This window comes from Ornithorhynchus anatinus, chromosome 1, assembly GCF_004115215.2.
Source record: "Ornithorhynchus anatinus isolate Pmale09 chromosome 1, mOrnAna1.pri.v4, whole genome shotgun sequence".
In the NCBI taxonomy this organism is placed as follows: domain Eukaryota; kingdom Metazoa; phylum Chordata; class Mammalia; order Monotremata; family Ornithorhynchidae; genus Ornithorhynchus; species Ornithorhynchus anatinus.
The window spans coordinates 63,956,240-63,974,600 of NC_041728.1; the positions used below are offsets into that span (position 1 = coordinate 63,956,240).

The following is an 18,361-nucleotide window of genomic DNA, read 5'->3' on the forward strand; positions in this document are numbered from 1 at the left end:
AAGGTGGTAGGCAGATGGATGCTCTCAACCGTGTTATATTTAACCATTCAGTTCTACCATCTTCCCCTAGCACACGGCACTCCCCGTTGGAAACACACATTTCAATCAATGCTCGTAATCCTGATATGGACCATACAGTAATTAAAGGAGCGAGAGAAGCTATAAATAGCAGACATACACAGATAACTGAGCCATTAGCAAATTAACAAAGATGCTGAGATGGTTTTTAGGCGAAGCGACTGAGGAGAGGGATTAAATCCAATCAGGCCTCCTGGAGGGAGGTGGCCTTTAGGGGAGGTCTAGCAGTATTTTTAAGTTTTAACAGATAGGGCATCCTAGATTTCATCAGATGATTTGCCTGGCGGTGGAGAGGGGAGGCGCAGGTAGGGATGCAGCTCGTGAGAGCCTGCTTAGGTGAGTTTGGGGAGGGAAAGGCTGGTGGAAGTGTGCAGAGGAGAGATTTTTAAATGGTATTTATTAAGCACCTATTATGTGTCAAGCACTGTTCTAAATGTTTGGAGTAGATACAGGTTGATCAGGTTGGAGACAATCCCTGTCCCCTATGAGACTCACAGGCTAAATAGGGGGGGAGTATGGTTTAATCCTCATTTTACAGATGAGGTAACTGAGGCACAGAGAAGTTAATAATAATTAAGGTATTTGCTAAGCACTTACTATGTGCCAAGCACTGTTCTAAGCGCTGGGTAGATTCAAGGTAATCAGGGTTGTCTGTCTCACGTGGGGCTCACAGTCTTAATCCCCATTATACAGATGAGGTAGCTGAGCCACAGAGAAGCAGCATGGCTCAGTGGAAATAGCATGGGCTGGGGAGTCAGAGATCATGGGTTAAAATCCTGGCTCAGCCGCTTGTCAGCTGTTTGACTCTGGGCAAGTCACTTAACTTCTCTGTGCCTCAGTTACCTCATCTGTAAAATGGGGATTAAGACTGTGAGCCCCACGTGAGACAATCTGATCACTTTGTATCCTCCCCAGTGCTTAAAACAGTGCTTTGCACATAGTAAGCACTTAACAAATACCATTATTATTAAGTTAAGTGGTTTGCCCAAGGCCACACAGCAGACTAGTGTTGGACCTGGGATTAGAACACACTTCCTCTGATTCCCAAACCCGTATTCTTTCCACTAAGCCATGCTGCTTTTCTAAGTTAAGTGAGTTGTCCAAGGTCACACGGATGTCTCACGACCTGGGCCGGTCCAATGGCAGGGGGATGGATGGATTGACCTCTAGAGGGGCTCCAGATGGAGGATGGAAGCTTTGTTCCCTCCAGCACCCACCCCCCAACCCCAAATCAGGTATTTGGGATTTGTTAGAGGACCACTCTTCCAAGAGACTCTATAGAGGGATGGGGTTTAAGCAATTGTCACTGTTAGAATTAGAACCCGGATCCTCCTTCTATCAGGGCTGTGCTCTTTCTGCTAAGTCAAATTGCTTCTCATTGTTGAGAATTTGCTGAGATCAACCATGAGGGAGGGAGCCCTGCCAGACAGGAGCAAACTGTGGCACTCTGCCACTCTTCTCCCTGACTCCTCCTCCTCCTCCTCCTTCTCCTCCACAGCACTTAGGCACATTTCTCTAATTTGTTTATTCAGAGAAGCAGCGTGGCTCAGTGGAAAGAGCACGGGCTTTGGAGTCAGAGGTCATGGGTTCAAATCCCTGCTCGGCCATTTGTCAGCTGTGTGACTTTGGGCAAGTCACTTCACTTCTCGGTGCCTCAGTTCCCTCATCTGTAAAATGGGGATTAAGACTGTGAGCCCCACGTGGGACAACCTGATTCCCCATTGTCTACCCCAGCGCTTAGAACAGTGCTCGGCACATAGTAAGCGCTTAACAAATACCAACATTATTTATTTCTATTAACATCCATCTTCCCCTCTAGACTGTAAGATCACTGTGGGCAACGACCCTTCTTCCTTCTTCTCCTGGTATTTATCCCTCCCCAGCCTTGGGCAGGGAGGATAGAGGCTGGTGGGGAGCTCCAGGGAGCTGCCAATGTCCACTGGGCATTCTCTCAGTGGGCCCTGAGTGGATTTTGGGGCTCAGGAACTCACCAGTCAGAGGGGAGGTAGCCCTTTTCTGGAGGAGTGATATCCAGAGAGTCCAAGAAAGCATGTTTGGTTAGTCAGGGCTGGGGTAGGAGTGGTGCTGAGCAGGAGCTGGATTCACTCTGGCCACCTTGTATCTACCCCAGTGCTTAGAACAGTGTCTGGCTCATAGTAAGCATTTAACAAATACCATAATTGTTATCATTCTTACCATCACTTTCCCAAATGCCCAGTAAAATGGCTCTGTCGACAGTAGATACTCAGGGCCGGACTCTGCAACCAGTAGGCACCCAGGACAGCGCTCTACACACAGTAGGTCATTCAGTCAAGATTGTATTTATTGAGCGCTTACTGTGTGCAGAACACTGAATCATTCCTTCAATCGTATTTACTGAGCGCTTACTATGTGCAGAGTACTATACTAGGTGCTTGGAATGTACAATTCGCCAACAGATAGAGATAATCCTTGCCCAATAATGGGCTCACAGTCTAAACGAGCACATGGGAGAGTATAACAGTGTAACAGACAAATTCCCTGCCCACAAATTCCCCCTCCCTAGAGGGGGAGATAGATGTTGGTAGAAATAAATAAATTAAAGATATGTACATAAGTGCCATGGGGCTAAGGCGGGGACAGGGGGACGTGAATAAAGGGAGCAAGTCAGGACGACACAGAAATGAGTTGAAGAAAAGGAAAAGAGGGCCTCGTCGGGAAAGACCTCTTGGTGGAGATGTGCCCTCAATAAAGCTTTGCAAGGGAGAGAATAATTAAGGGCATAGTGCCGTGCTCAGCACAGAATAGGTGCACAGTGCTGTAATTTTTGGACCCAGTGGTCCATACACAGTGGGGATGTAGGGCAGGGGGTTTGCGCTCCATCTATCTTCACGTTTGCTGCTGCAGTGATGATAATAATAATAATAATAATGATGATGGTATTTGTTAAGTGCTTACTATATGCGAAACACTGTTCTAAGTGCTGGGAGGGATACAAGGAGATCAGTTTGTTCCACGTGGGGGTCCCAGTCTTAATCCCATTTTCAGATGAGGTAACTGAGGCACAGAGAAGTTAAGTGACTTGCCCAAAGTCACACAGCTGACAAGTGGCGGAGCTGGGATTAGAACCCATTACCTCTGACTCCCAACCCCGGGCTCTTTCCACTGAGCCACGCTGCTTCGCTTGATGAGGACAACGCTTCCTTTCCGGCAGTGCTCATCCCCGGACAGAATTTGGTTGCAGCTCTGAGGAAGCTTCCGATGTTCCACGATGAAGAATTCAGCCGGGGCCACGACCTCCCAGCAGACACGCTGGCTCTGCCGTAAGTACCAGGACAGAACTTACCGCACCCAGTAAGCACTCAAATACGATTGATCGCTTCATTGAATCACACAGTCCCTGCCCCACACGGGGCTCACAGTCTTATACCCCATTTTACAGATGTGATAATGGCGGATCCAGAGAATTGAAGTGACTTGCCCAGGGTTACACAGCAGACAGGTGGCAGAGCCGGGTTTAGGTCCCGGGTCCTCTGATGCCCAGTCCCATGCTCTATCTAATGGGATTTGCCACTTCCCCATGCATTAGTTGGTTCTGTCTCTGACCAGGTGTCACTGGAATCCAGAGAGGAAGGCCGTCGTGAGCAGGGAATGTGTGTTTGTTGTTCTATTGTACTCTCCCAAGCGCTTAGGATAGTGCTTTGCAAACAGTAAGAGCTCAATAAATGCAATTGGATGAAGTGTGTGTATTATTGAATGGTGTGTTTATGTCTATGCGTGCACCTGAGTCTCTGTGTCGGTGTGTGTGTGAGTATCTGGGTGGCTGTCTCCACCTCCCGAGTCCACTGATTGAGCAATTTTGGTAAGAAACTTTGCCTTATGACCAGAGGGCAGGTCTGGGAATCTGGAGACCTGAGATCTAGTCCCACTTCCGCTTCAGGCCCTCTGGCAAGACACGACTTTTCTGGGCCACAGCTTCCTCATCTTTAAAATGGGCAGAGTAACCCCTGCCCCTCCTACCTCACAGGGGGGCTGTAAGGAAGAAGTGGGATTGACGAGTTAGAATCAGTGCACGACACATTCAAGGAATTAGTAGGGAATGAAATCTGCTCCAATTCCTCTCAGTTGATCGATCAATTGTATTTATTGTGGTGCAGAGCACTCTACTAAGTTCTTGGGAGAGTACATTATAAGCATTGGTAGACACATTCCCTGCCACAACGAGCTAACAGTCTCCTCAATCAGTGCTGAGCACTGTGTGCTTAGGAAAGTACAACACAACAGCATTGGTGGACATGATCCCTGCCTAATAATAGTCATTATGATAATTGTGGTTTTTGTTGTGCCAGGCACTGTACTAAACTCTGGGGTGGAAAGAGACCAACTGGGTTGGACACAGTCCCTGCTTCACTTAGGGCTCACAGTCTTAATCCCCATTTTACAGATGAAGGACCTGAGGCCCAGAGAAGTGAAGTGATTTGCCCAAGGTCACACAGCAGACAAGTGGTGAAGCCAGAATTAGAATCTAGGTCCTACCGAGTCCAGGCCCGTGCTCTATCCACTAGGCAATACTGTGAATTTAGGTTCTAGATGCTCACAGAATTCCTCTTTTTCATGTTCCTCTGACCAGACAGAAGGGGCAACATGTAATGAGTTGAGCCCCAGGCCAGTCTGTGCCGAAGAGCTGGAGTTGCTTTGAGTCCCACCCCCTCCCACCGTAGTTTATATTCCTGTTTCCCTTTACCCCATCACAAGCTGCCAGCCTCCCCGACTCCCCATCTCCAGAACGGCTTGCGTGCGCAGGCTGGATGGCAGTGCCCGCAGGTAAACTATTGCATTATGGATGCGGTTCACAGCCCAGCTTTCCACGAATCCTCCACGCCATCTGTTCGCACGAGGCTCCACAAGGCAGCGGCTCGTTAATGCAGCCAGGAATCGCCTTCCCGCTCCAATCCCAGAGCTCCGACCTCTGGGCGGGAACCCCTAAAAACACAGCGGGTCATTTTCTCCTTCCTCCCCTCCTCCCCACTGCCGCCGTTCCCTCCCTCCCGGAGGACGGAAGCCGAAGTTTTGGTAATTAACTTTCACAGCTTCTTAACTGTTTGGGCCGTGATGGATCGGCTTGGCGGATTTTACCTAGGGACGAGATGCCAATTCTGTCCTTTCCACTGCTGTGCTCACTAGCTGAGTGCCGGCAGGCAGGCCCTGCCCTGCCAGTGGAAGTTTTCTCAGACTCAAGACTTGGCAGACCCCTGGGAGAAATTAGGAGGATGGCAGGTGAAAGTCTAGCTTGGCAGAAAATGGTTCTCAGAAATGACTGACAGGGTTATCTTGTATCTATCCCAGTGCTTAGTAGAGTGCTTGGCACATCATAGGCTTTTTTTTTTAAAGTTACTTGTTACGCGCTTACAGTGTTCCAGGCACTGTTCTAAGAGATGGGGGAGAGGCAAGGTAATCGCGTTGGACACAGTCGCTGTCCCACTTGGGGCTTCCAGACTTAATCCCCATTTTACATATGAGGCCACTGAAGCACAGAGAAGTTAAGTGACTGCCCCAAAGTCACACAACGGGCAAATGACTGAGCCAGAATTAAAACCTAGCCTATACCCTTGGAACCTCTTTTCTTGACTTTCCATTTGTGGAAGTAAAAGTAAAATCTCGATGTGTAGATTTGCAAACACATTAGGTGTCTAAAACATCCAACATCACTGCAGTAGTAGGCTGCTCTCTCGAAATACATTTGCTGAGGAAATGGGCAGTGATTTTATTTTACTGAAGGCAGAAATCATTTCTAGTAGTAGTAATAATATTTATTTAGCACTTATTGTATGTAGAGCACTGTACGAAGCATATCTAATGATACCACTGTACTCTCCCAAGTGCTTAATACAGTTCTCCTTACTCAGTAGGAGCTCAGTAAATGACAATAATATGATGACTTTCAGTCATTATACATTTTAAACATAAAAATTCATAATTGCTTGAGACCCAGAGCCAGATTCACGGCAAATTAAACCATTTCTGGATGAATTTTCTTTAAATGAGCATTTTAGACTACAATACTGTACCCTCAGCCCCCTTCCTAGTGGGGAAGAATGAAGGAAAGAGTTAAGACCACGGAAGGCTGAGGAGAGGGGAAGATTGGGAGCCCCACATGGGACAGGGATTATGTCCAACCTGGTTATTACCTCAGTGCTAAGTACAGAGCCTCGCACGTAGTCATCGCTTAACAAATACCATGAAATGATCTCATGTTTTCAAGTCCTTTATTTCTCTCTTCTTTGGCCACTGTGGACCTCCAGGCTGGAGTCTGAAGTGGGAGGGATTGCAGACAGAAATAGTGGAAGGAAGAATTTCCCAGCAGGGAATGTGTCGGGACCCCAGGATTGCTGACCATGAGGAGATGTGGAATCTCCTTTGTCAGTCAATCAATCATATTTACTGAGCGCTTACTTTGTGCAGAGCGCTGTACTAAGCTCTTGGGAGAGTACAACAATAAACAGAAACATTCTCTGCCCACCACGAGCTTACAGTTTAGAGGGAGAGATGGGCAATAATATAAATAAATTCCCCTGCTGGAATCTCCTCTGGGACGCTGGATGGATTCTCCTCTTTCTGGGTGGTTTAGATCTGTGGGGGCTCGATAAGGTAGTCCCCCAGCTGTCCCGGCTAGACCTAAGATCCGGAGTCATGTCGATCTGGGCCCGGTCGGTGGTTCGCATCTACAGCTCAGCTCCAGGGCTTCCCTGTGCTTTTCCCCACAGCCTCACCAGCCAAAACAAGAGGATCGTATACACCGTCTTGGAGTGCCGGCCTCTCTTCGACTCAAGCGATATGACCATCGAAGAGTGGACGAAGATTGCCAAGGACATCGAGGTAACTCAGCGGCTGGGCTTAGCTTGTGAAGTACCTGAACCCGTGGGCTCGTTACCATGGAGTTGGGAGTCAGAGAATCTGGGTTTTAAGTCTGGCTCTGCCATTTCCCTGTTCTATGACCTTGAGCAAGTCATTTAACTTCTCTGTTACTTCCTCTGTAAAATGAAGATAAAATACCTATTTTCCTCTTCTTTGACTGAGCTCATGAGGGACAGGGCTGTGTCTGTATCTGTCCCAGTGCTTAGTACAGTTCTTGGCATACAGTAAGTGCTTAGCACTAATAATAGTAATAATAATAATGATTTCCTGAGAAGGCTGTGGGGTGGAACGCTGGGGGAAGGGAGCAGTTTGTGTGGGTTGGGACAAAAACCAGGGAAGAGATCGCCAATCAATCAGTAGTATTTATTGCCTGCTTACTATGTGCAGAACACTGTACTAAGCGCTTGGAGAATACAGTTTAACAGAGTTGGCAGACATGTTCCCTGCCAGCAAGGAGCTCTCAGTCTAGAAGAGCTTACCTCATTTCCCCTCTGCTCCACTTTTTCCTGGGTGTTTTAGAATTTCGTAGACAGTCCTGACCTCTCTCTGGAATAAAAACAGTCACACCTTTATGATAAACTTGGGGAAGATATTCAGGAAACTACCTTTTGAGTCTAGGGCAGAGCATGCAGGGATGCAATTTGGAAGCAGAAGATGGATCTACTAGCTCTTTGGAAGCAGTGTGTTGGGGAGGGAGTCATGGCTGAGCCCTTTTCTCAGGGGTGCAGCTATGGAGGTGAGCTGTTGTTTCTCTCAGCTCTCTGGGCTGGACTCCCAGATTGTCGCCCCAGCTCTTGGACAAGCCTCAAGATTTTCCGAAGCTGAAAAAGACCCCAATTCAGTGCTGTCTGACCCATTTTCTACTAGATGCCAGCCTACCTTGCCCCAATCCTGTGCCTTGTAGGTCCCTTGGGGACAAGGGGCAGTGTCAAATTCATTCATTCATTCATTCAATCATATTTACTGAGCCCTTACTGTGTGCACAGCACTGTACTAAGCACTTGGAATGTACAATTTGACATCAGATAGAGACAATCCCTGCCCAACAATGGGCTCACAGCCTCAAAGGGGGAGACAGCAAAACAAAACAAGTAGTCAGGTGTCAGTACCATCAAGATAAATAGAATCATAGATATATACACATCATTAATAAAACAGAGTAATAAGTAATGTATACAAATATACACAAGTGCTGTGGGGAGGGGAAAGGGGAAGAACAAAGGGAGGGAGTAGGGGGAATGGGGAGGAAGGAGGGGCAGAGGGAAAGGGAGGGCTCAGTTTGGGAAGGCCTCCTGGTGGAGGTGAGCTCTAAGCATTTATTCATTCATTCAATAGTATTTATTGAGCGCTTACTATGTGCAGAGCACTGTAGTAAGCGCTTGGAATGTAGGGCTTCAAAGAGCGGAATCATCACCTCTGTACTCTTTTCCAGCTTTTAGTACGTTGTGCTGCAAGCGGTAGATGTTTAATACATACTGTTACTACCATTACTCTTATAACCGGCTGCTCCCCTCCTAAAAGCCCCTTCCCCTTTCCACCCCTTCCCCACAGCGAACAGCTGGGCCCCTTTTGCTGGCTTTATTTCCATCCCTAAATCTCCCTAATTCCCAAGAAAAGAGCAGCTTTCTTATCCCAGCTTCGGCGAGCAGAGGGCGTCCTAACCCTGGCAGTTATTGGGTTGTCGGTATTTGCTGAGCTGCCTTTCTTTGAACAGGGCAGTCAGCACAGCAGAGACAGCAATGAGAAATCAGAACCCTGGGATGATCTGTATTCTTTAACGTTCTTGCCCTAATGTCTTCCCTACTCCCATTTCTCACCCGCTAACCGGTCGTAACGATCCGTCTTCCGCTTCCAAATTGCACCCCTGCATGCTCTGCCCAGTGATTAAGTTTCTTTCTTCTCCTGCCGAAGGGAGAGGGCAGATATTCCTTGCTAGATGCATGGACTGCCCCAGAAACGAACAAATGGATTTTGGAGCAAATTAAGCCAAAGTGGTCTTTGGAAGGACAAATGACTCGATTTAGATTAGCATATTTTGGACACACAGTCAGGAGGACTAATTCTCTGGAGAAGACACTAATGCTAGGAAAAGTCCAGCGAAAGTGTGAAAGAGGCAGACCAGCAGCTAGATAATAATAATGATGGCATCTGTTAAGCGCTTACTATGTCCAAAGCACTGTTCTAAGCTCTGGGGAGGATACAAGGTGATCAGGTTGTCCCACGTGGGGCTCACAGTCTTGATGTCCATTTTACAGATGAGGTAACTGAGGCACAGAGAAGTTGTGACTTTCCCAAAGTCACATAGCCGACATGAGGCAGAACCGGGATTTGAACCCATGACCCTGACTCCCCAGCCCGGGATCTTTCCACTGAGCTCGCTGCTTCTCTAGATGGTTAGAAAGGTTATGGATTATGGCAGAAGACAGGGCGTTCTGTGTAAAATGTATAATAAATACCAACATTATTGTTATTATAGAGTCGCTATGAATCGGAAACAACTCAACGGCACTTGTTAATAATAAGATATGTGGCCTGATGTCTTCCGTTTAAATTCGCTGGATCCTCAGGCCCAGAAGGGACTTTTTGGGTGTCAATCTGCCTCCAGAGAGCACCTGTAATCAGTCGGTCAGTTGTATTTATTGAATGCTTATTGGGTGCAGAGCACTGTACTAAGTGCTTGGAAAAGTATAGTATAACAATATTACAAGCAAATACCCTTCCCACAGTGAATTTATAGTCTAGAGGGAGAGACAGATATAAATAAATAAAATTACAGATATGCACATAAGTGCTGTGGGGCTGGGAAGGTGGATGAATAAAAAGAACAAGTCAGGGTAAGGCAGAAGGGAGTAGGAGAAGAGGAAAGGAGGGCTTTAGTTAGGGAAGGCCTCTTGGAGAAGATGGGCCTTCAATAAGTATTTGAAGGGCGGGAAAGTCATCGTCTATCGGAGGAGGGAGAGCGTTCCAGGCAGAGGCAGGATGTGGACCACAGAAGACTCCATGATCCCCTTTACTCCCTAATTCCAGTGCCTAGCACCCCTTCACTGCCTAGAAATCGTAGAAATCCTTCCTCATCTGTCCATCCATCAGTCAACATTATTTATTGAGCACCTAATGTGTGTACAGAGAACTGTACTACATGTTTTGGCAAGTGTAATAGAGTTTTTTTCTGGTATTTGTAAAGTGCTTACTATGTGCCAGGCACTGTACTAAACACTGGGGTAGATACAAATTAATCAGGCTGGACACAGTCCATGTCCTACATGGGGTTCACAGTCTTTAATCCTGATTTTACAGATGAGGTAACTGAGGCAACAGAACAGTGAAATGACTTGCCTAAAGTGATACAGCAGAGAAGTGGTTTAGCAGATTAGAACACAGGTCCTTCTGATTCTCAGGCCCAGGTTCTCTCCATTAGGCCATGCTGCTTCCCATTAGAGTTAGTAGTTAGATGGTAAGAATTTACAGTCTAGGGGGAGGCAGAGGCTAAAATAAATTACAGAGAATAGGAAAAAATAATGTATAAAGTTATGTACATAAGTTCCACAGGGGCTTATGAGTTAAGAGGGCTTAGATGGCTCAGAAGTGCCCAAGTGACAGTAATGGGGATGGAAACTGGATATGAGAGGTTAATCAGGGAAAACCTCCCAGAGGAGATGTGATTTCAGACAGGTCTTGAAGATGGGGAGAACTGTGGTCTGTCAGATTTGAAAGTGGAGGGAATTTCAGCAGAAGTGGAGATGAAAACAGTAGGTGGTCCAAGGGAGAGAAGAGAATGAGGGTGCTGTGACTAGGTGAGTTTAAGAGGAACAGAGAGTGCAAGTTGGGAGGAAGTGGGAGAAGAGAGTGGGAAAATAGGAAGAAGAGGGAGATTGAGTGTCTTAAAGCCAAAGGTCAGGAGTTTCTGCTTGATGTGGAGGGGAATGGACAACAACTAGAGGTTTTTGAGAAGTGGGGAGATGTGTATCAAGTGTTTCCAAAGGTCACACAGCAGACAAGTGGTTGAGCTGGGATTAGAACCCAGGACCTTCTGACTCCCAGGTGTGTCCTTTTTCCATTAGGCCACGCTGTTTATCATTTTCATTCATTCTGTCAATCGTATTTATTGATTGATAGCACTGTACTAAGTGCTCAGGAGAGCACAAACACATTCCCTGCCCACATTCCCTGAGCCAGTGTTTTAGGAAAATTATATCAGCAGTGGAGTGAAGGAACTGGAAGCAAGGTGGCCCAGTAGAAAGAGCATGGGCCCGGGACTCAGGAGGACCTGGGTTCTAATCCTGGTCCACCACTTGTCTGCAGTGTGACCTTGAACAAGTCACTTAACTTCTCTGTGCCTGTTACCTCATCTGCAAAATGAGGATTAAGACTTCCATATTTTCTGTTCTGGAGGATGAGAGAGGGCTGTAACTGAAGAGAAAATTTGGGACAGGGAAGATAGGGAATAACTAACCGTTTTGGAAAATGATACTTACAGCCCTGGAAGCTGAACTGGGTGGAGGGACATATAGGGGGCAGGGGAGGTTGTCCCTCTGCTTCAACACGGAGGTCTTCCTTCTGCAGGCCAACTACGACACCTATCATGGCTTCGTCGTCATTCACGGTACCGACACCATGGCCTTTGCCACATCCATGCTCTCCTTCATGCTGGGGAATCTCCAGAAAACCGTCATCCTAACCGGAGCCCAGGTAGTCCCCTGCTTTCTCTCCATGAATCTGGAAACAACCCGCCCAACATATGATCCTCCCCTCACCCCAAGTCTGGACTTGGAGGAAGCTCAGAGCTGAGGGGACCGAAAACATGGCAGCCGCGTGGAACGAGACCGGAAGCTCGTTGTGAGAAGAGAATGTGTCTGTTGTTGTATTGTGCTCTCCTGAGCGCTTAGTACAGTGCTTTGCACACAGTAGGCACTCAATAAATAAGACTGGAAGAATGAATGAAAATGAGAAGCAGCATGGCCTAATGGAAAGAGGACATTCCTGGGAGTCAGAAGGTCCTGGGTTCTAATCCCGGCTCAGCCACTTGTCTCCTGTGTGACCTTCGGCAAGTCACCATACTTCTCTGTGCCTTAGTTACCTCATCTGTAAAATGGGGATTAAGAGTGTGAGTGCCATGTGGGACACAGACTGTGTCCAACCTGAATAGCTTGTATCTACCCCAGAGTTTAGTACAGTGTCTGGAAAATAGTAAGTGCTTAATAAATGCCATAAAAAAAAATTCTGCAGCTGCCATGTGGGTAGTGGAATTGTTCCCTTGGAAAGAAAGTTGCTCACAATTTGGAGAGGCTGTTGAGGATGCATTTTTAAAAGCCACAAGGCTCTGAAGTGTCCTCCAGTCATTAAGCTCATTGGGGGCAGGAACGTCTCTACCAACTCCATCACATTGTCCTCTTCCAAGTGCTTAGTATAGTGCTCAATAAATGCCACTGATTGATCATCCATAGGTATGATGGGCGGGAGGTGGAAGCTGGGGGCCAAAATGAGTCCATTGGATTATCTGTGGATCCCGGTTACCCGCCCACTCCTATCTCTTGGGACCAGGGATAATGGCGGGTGGGTGACTGGTCAGTCTCTTGGTTCCTTTCTTGTTTTTTTCCATCTCCCTCCAGCTCCCCTCAGTCATCCATCCTCATTTCCAGGGTTGGGCCTGTAGCTGTAGTTTAATGAGTAGTGGGCCAGTACACCTGGGCCTGACCATCTGGACATCTGAGGCCTGAGACCTGGGCTGACCTTCGCAGTGGGAGAGAGGCAATCTCACTCTGTATGTTGTGTGGTGTGTGTGTGTGTGCACACCTTGCCGTGGAACCCTTGCTGATGGGCCAAGGATGGGATGCTGAGGCACCCGCTCCATCACGTGACCATGGGGCCGGCTGGCCGCCCGAGACCCAGGTCCGTCTGTCTGTCTGTCCCCACAGGTCCCCATCCACGCGCTGTGGAACGACGGGAGGGAAAATCTGCTGGGGAGCCTGCTCATGGCCGGGCAGTTCGTCATCCCGGAGGTAAGACCTTCCCCACGGCCCCGTCTGGGGACCGGGAGTTGGTGGTGGGTGGGGGGAGGGACGGGATCAGGGAAGGGGCCCTTGGGTGAATCTTTTCCACAAACCAGAATGGTCCCGGATTAAGACTCCTGCTGGTGGTGGTGGTGGTTGGGGTGGGGGGAAAAGGGTGGGGCTGGTGACTGCCTGTTTAGTATTTTAGACACGTTCCATCAACTTCGCTCAGATGCATTTCACCCCTCCTTCTGAATCCTTCTAAAAATCCACCACCTCCAGGAAGCTTTCTCTGATTAATCCCCACCAGCCATTTCAACATTCTTATCAACTTAGTTTGTTTTTTTAATGGTATCTGTTAAGCACTTACTATGTGCCAGGCCCTACACTAAGTGCTGGGGTAGATACAACCTAATCAGATTGGACACAATCCAAGTCCCATAAGGTGCTCACAGTCTTAATCCCCATTCTACAGATTAGGTAGCTGAGGCACAGAGAAGTTAAGTCACTGGTCCAAGGTGACAAAGCAGATAAGTGGAGGAACTAGAATTCGAACCCAGGTCCTCTGACTCCCAGGCCCATGCTCTTTCCACTAGGCCACGCTGCTTCCCAACATATCTTTATTTGTTGGAGATTTACTCATCTATTTACGTCTATCCTTTTAAATCTATTATTCCCTATCTCAATCATCAATTTATGTCTGCTGTCTTCCCCCATTATTTCGAAGGTCCTCAGGGTCAGAGATTGCAGTTTCCCAAGTGTCTGCACACTGAAAGCATTCAATACATAGCTCTGCACACCGTAGATGTCCAAAACAGGGCTCTGCCCATAGTAGCTGTCTGATACTGAGCTCTGCACAGTACAGAGCCTAATACAGAGCTCTGCACACAGTAGGTGCCCCACACAGAGCTTTGCACACAGTAAGTGCCCAATATGGAGCTCTACACACAAGTAGGTGCCTGACACAGAGCTCTACATACAGTAATAATAATAATTATGGTATTTATTATGTACTTACTAGATACCAAGGACTGTTCTACGCCCTGGGGTAGATACAAGGCAATCAGGTTGAACACAGTCCCTGTCCTACATGGGGCTCACAGTCTCAATCCCCATTTTACAGATGAGGTAACTGAGGCACAGAGACATTAAGTGACTTACCTAAGGTCACACAGCAGATAAGTGGCGGATCTGGGAATAGAACCCAGGACCTTCTGACTCCCAGGTCCCTGCTCTTGTCACTAGGCCATGCCACTTAAGTGTCCAATATAGAGCTCTGCACACAGTTGGTGTCCAGTATAGAGCTCTGCCCACAATAGGTGTCCGGTGCAGAGCTCTGCACGCAGTAGGTGTCCGATACAGAGCTCCGCACACAGTAGGTGGCTAGTACAGAGTTGATTCTGATCGATAACAACAACAAATAGCAGATAACATTCCCCAACCTCCTGTCCCGGGCCGATGCAGGGGGAGCCTATTTCCATTTAAGGGCCTGTGGCTCTTGTAGAGCCTTGGCTTCGGGGGCATTATGAGATTCAGAATCCCACAGGAGGCAGGAGGGAGCAAGTGCTGGGGCCTTTCAGTGGCACCTGCCCTCCTTACACTTTCATTCATTCAAACATTCAGTCGTATTTATTGAGCACTTACTGTGTGCAGAGCCCTGTATTAAGTGCTTGGGAGAGTGCACTACAGCAATAAACATTGAGATTCCCTGCCCACAACAACCTTACAGTCCACAGCGGGGGGAGACAGACATCAGTACAAATAAATAAAATGATAGATATGTACATAAGTGCTGTGAGGCCGGGAGGAGGGAAGAGCAAAGAGAGCGAGTTAGGGTGATACTGAAGGGAGTGGGAGATGAGGAAAAGTGGGGGTTAGTCTGGGAAGGCCTCTTGGAGGAGATGGGCCTTCCATAAGGCTTTGAAGGGGGAGAGAGTTAATTGTCTGTCGGATTTGAGGAGGGAGGGTGTTCCAGGCCAGAGACAGGACGTGGGTCGGGGTTGGAGGTAAGATCGGCGAGATGGAAGCACAGTGAGAAGGCTAGAGGCCCCAGAGGAGTGCAGTGTGTGGTCTGGATTGTAGAAGGAGAGAAGAGAGGTGAGGTAGGAGGGGTCAAGGTGATGGAGTGCTTTAAAGCTTACATGGAGCTATACCCTGTGTCCTAGGTGTGCCTGTTTTTCCAGAATCAGCTGTTCAGGGGAAACAGGGTGACGAAGGTGGACTCCAGGAAATTTGCAGCTTTCTGCTCCCCGAACCTGCCTCCACTGGCTCTGATCGGAGCGGATATCACAAGTAAGTGTCTGCTTGGGTGCCGGTTCCCTGACATTAGGAGGTTGGGGGTCGGTGGGGGGCCGGGACCCCGGGCCCCTCGCTCTGACCCCTGTGCAGGGTCGAGGTCAGGGCCAGCAATCAAAGGGCCATCATCTGTAAAATGGGGATGAAGACTGTGAGCCCCACGTGGGACAACCTGATTCCCCTGTGTCTACCCCAGCGCTTAGAAAAGTGCTCTGCACATAGTAAGCGCTTAACAAATACCAACATTATTATTATTATTATTATTGAAGTGCTTCTCCAGTAGGTCGGTGGGGTTTCTGGGCAGAGCTCTCAGGGTCATTCCCCATTCAGTCATTCATTCATTTATTTGCATTTATTGAGAGCTTACTGTGTGCAGAGCACTGTACTAAGCACTTGGGAAAGGATGATACAGCAATAAAGAGAGATGATCTCTGCCCATAGTGAGCTCACGGTCTAGAGGCGGGGAGATAGATATCAATACCAATAAACAGACATCGATAGGGTTTCTCCATCTTTTGGGGGCAGAGGAGAGGACGGCCTCTCTCGGGGCGTCAGGGACTCGGGGTGCTGGAGTCCCAGCACTGGAATCCCACCAGAGGGGATCCCAGGGTGGGCAGGGGAGATGTTTGGCTTCTTTGGAGAGACTCCTCCCCGACCTCTTCCCTGGCCTGAGGGCCTAGAAGGATGGGGCGAGGGTCAAAGCCTTGGGAGTCAGAAGGACCTGGGTTCTAATTCCGGCTCTGTCACTTGTCTGCTCTGTGACCTTGGGTAGGTCACTTCACTTCTCTCTGGCTCAGTTACCTCATCCATAAAATAGGGATTATGACTGGAAGCCCCATGTGGGACAGGGACTGTGTCCAACTCAACTTGCTTGTATCCACCCCAGTGCTTAGGACAATGCCTGGCACATAGTAAGCACTTAACAAATACCATTATTATTATTATTATGGTTATTATCATCTTGGTGGGGAAAGCTGGGCAGGGCTGCCGGGGGAGGACAAGTCTAAGAAGCAGAATGGCCCAGAAGAAAAAGCACGGGCTGGGGAGTCAGAGGTCGTGGGTTCAAATCCCAGTTCTGCCACTTGTCAGCTGTGTGACTTTGGGCAGGTCACTACACTTCTTTGGGCCTCAGTGACCTCATCTGTAAAATGGGCATTAAGACTGTGAGCCCCACGTGGGACAACCTGATCACCTTGTATCCTCCCCAGCGCTTAGAACAGTGCTTTGCACATAGTAAGCGCTTAACAAATGCCATCATTATTATATCTCATTTCCCCACTCACCATTGGCATCACAGAGATTTGCCCCGAAGCCTAATGGAAAGCCCACAGGCCTGGGGGGCAGAGGTCCTGCATTCTAATCCCAGTGCTGCCACTTGTCTGTTATGTGACCTCGGGCAAGTCACTCAACAACTCTGTGCCTCAGTTTCCTCATCTATAAAATGGGAATAAAATATATCTTCTTCCTCCTACTTCAACTATGAGCCCCAAGTGGGACAGGGTATGTGGTCTGACCTGATTCTTTTGGATTTACCCAGTGTTTAATACAGTGCTTGGCATATAATAATAATAATAATATTTAAGTGCTTACTATGTGCCAGGCACTGTACTAAGCACTGGGGTGGGTACAAGCAAATTGTGAACACAGTCCCGGTCCCATGTGGGGCTCACAGTCTCAATCCCAGTTTTACAGATGAGGTCACTGTGGCATAGAGAAGTAAAGTGACTTGCCCAAGGTCACACAGCAGACAAGTGGTGGAGCCAGGATTAGAACCCATGACCTTCTGACTCCCAGGCTCAGGCTTTATCCATCATGCTGCTTCTCATGCCTTGCTGCTTCAATTATCATTGTAATCAATATTACTGTTATTAAAATTATTTGGCGCCCATCCCTAGGCTTCCAGGGGCCCTGAAACTCTAGATTCCAGGACTGTCTGGGTCCTGCTTGAACCTCTTCAGCCCCAGTCCCACTGGGTTGAATTTCACCACTGGTGTCCCTCCTGTGGGGTGATTGTGATGCTCCTGAGGGTCAGTAAGTGTTGCTCAGTACAGAACTCTGCACACAGTAAATGTTCATAAATAGTATAATTCAATCAATTAATCATATTTTTGAGCACTTACTATGTGCAAAGAATTTACTAAGTCCTTGGGAGAGTACAACATAACAGAGTTGGTAGACATTTTCCCTGCCCACACAGGGCTTACAGTCTAGAGGGGAAGACAGACAGTAATGTAAATTAATAAATTATGGATATGTACATATGTACATGAGGGAGCATGATAAAGGGAGCAAATCCAAATGCAAGGTAGATGCAGAAGGGAGTGGGAGAAGAGGAAATGAGGGGCTTTAGTCAGGGAAGGCCTCTTGGAGGAGATGTGCCTTCAATAAGGCTTTGAAGGTGGGGAGAGTGATCGTTTTTCAGATATGAGGAGAGAGGGTTTTCCAGGCCAGATGCAGGATATGGGCGAGAGGTTGGTGGCGAGATAGATGTGGTTGAGGTCCAGTGAATAGGTTGGCATTAGAGAGTGAAGCGTACGGTTGTGGTAGGAATTCAGGGAGGTAAGGTAGGAGGGGGCAAGGTCTTTAAAGACGATGCTAAGGCGTTTGAAGCGGAGGTGGATGGGCAACCCCTGGGGATTCTTGAAGAGTGGGGAAACATGGCCTAAACGATTTTGTAGAAAAATGATCCAGGCAACTGAGTATGGACTGTATGAACTGGAGAGGGGAGAGACAGGAGGCAGGAAGGTTAGCAAGGAGGCTGATGCAGTAATCAAGGCGGGATAGGAAAGCGCTAGGATCAACATGGAAGCAGTTTGGAGGGAGAGAAAAGTGCAGATTTTAGCAATGTTTGACATGGAACCAACAGGATTTAGTGACATTAAATATGTGGGTTGAATGAGAGAGCTGAGTCGAGGATATGGGCTTGGGATACAAGGAGGATGGCGGTGCGCTCTATAGTGATGAGAAAGTCAGGGGTGACCGATTACCTCGGGTTCTAATTCTGGCTCCGCCACTTATCTGGAGGGTGACTTTAGGCAAGTCACTTCAATTCTCTGGCCCTCAGTTACCTCATCTGTGAAGTGGGGAATAAGACTGTGAGCCCT

At 48.0% G+C, this 18,361-nt stretch overlaps 1 protein-coding gene across 3 annotated transcripts in view; it reads left to right on the top strand.

Moving 5' to 3' along the window:
• ASPG (asparaginase) overlaps window positions 1-18,361 on the top strand; it is a 68,637-nt gene that overhangs the window by 7,734 nt on the left and 42,542 nt on the right. For 2 of the 3 annotated variants that reach the window (XM_029073390.2, XM_029073403.2), the window contains exons 2-6: window positions 3,272-3,380; window positions 6,822-6,933; window positions 11,536-11,661; window positions 12,888-12,971; window positions 15,128-15,254. In XM_029073390.2, coding sequence (XP_028929223.1) covers window positions 3,272-3,380; window positions 6,822-6,933; window positions 11,536-11,661; window positions 12,888-12,971; window positions 15,128-15,254 — 558 coding nt within the window. The remainder of the gene's footprint in view (window positions 1-3,271; window positions 3,381-6,821; window positions 6,934-11,535; window positions 11,662-12,887; window positions 12,972-15,127; window positions 15,255-18,361) is intronic. The other variant, XM_039912121.1, reaches the window with a different exon arrangement.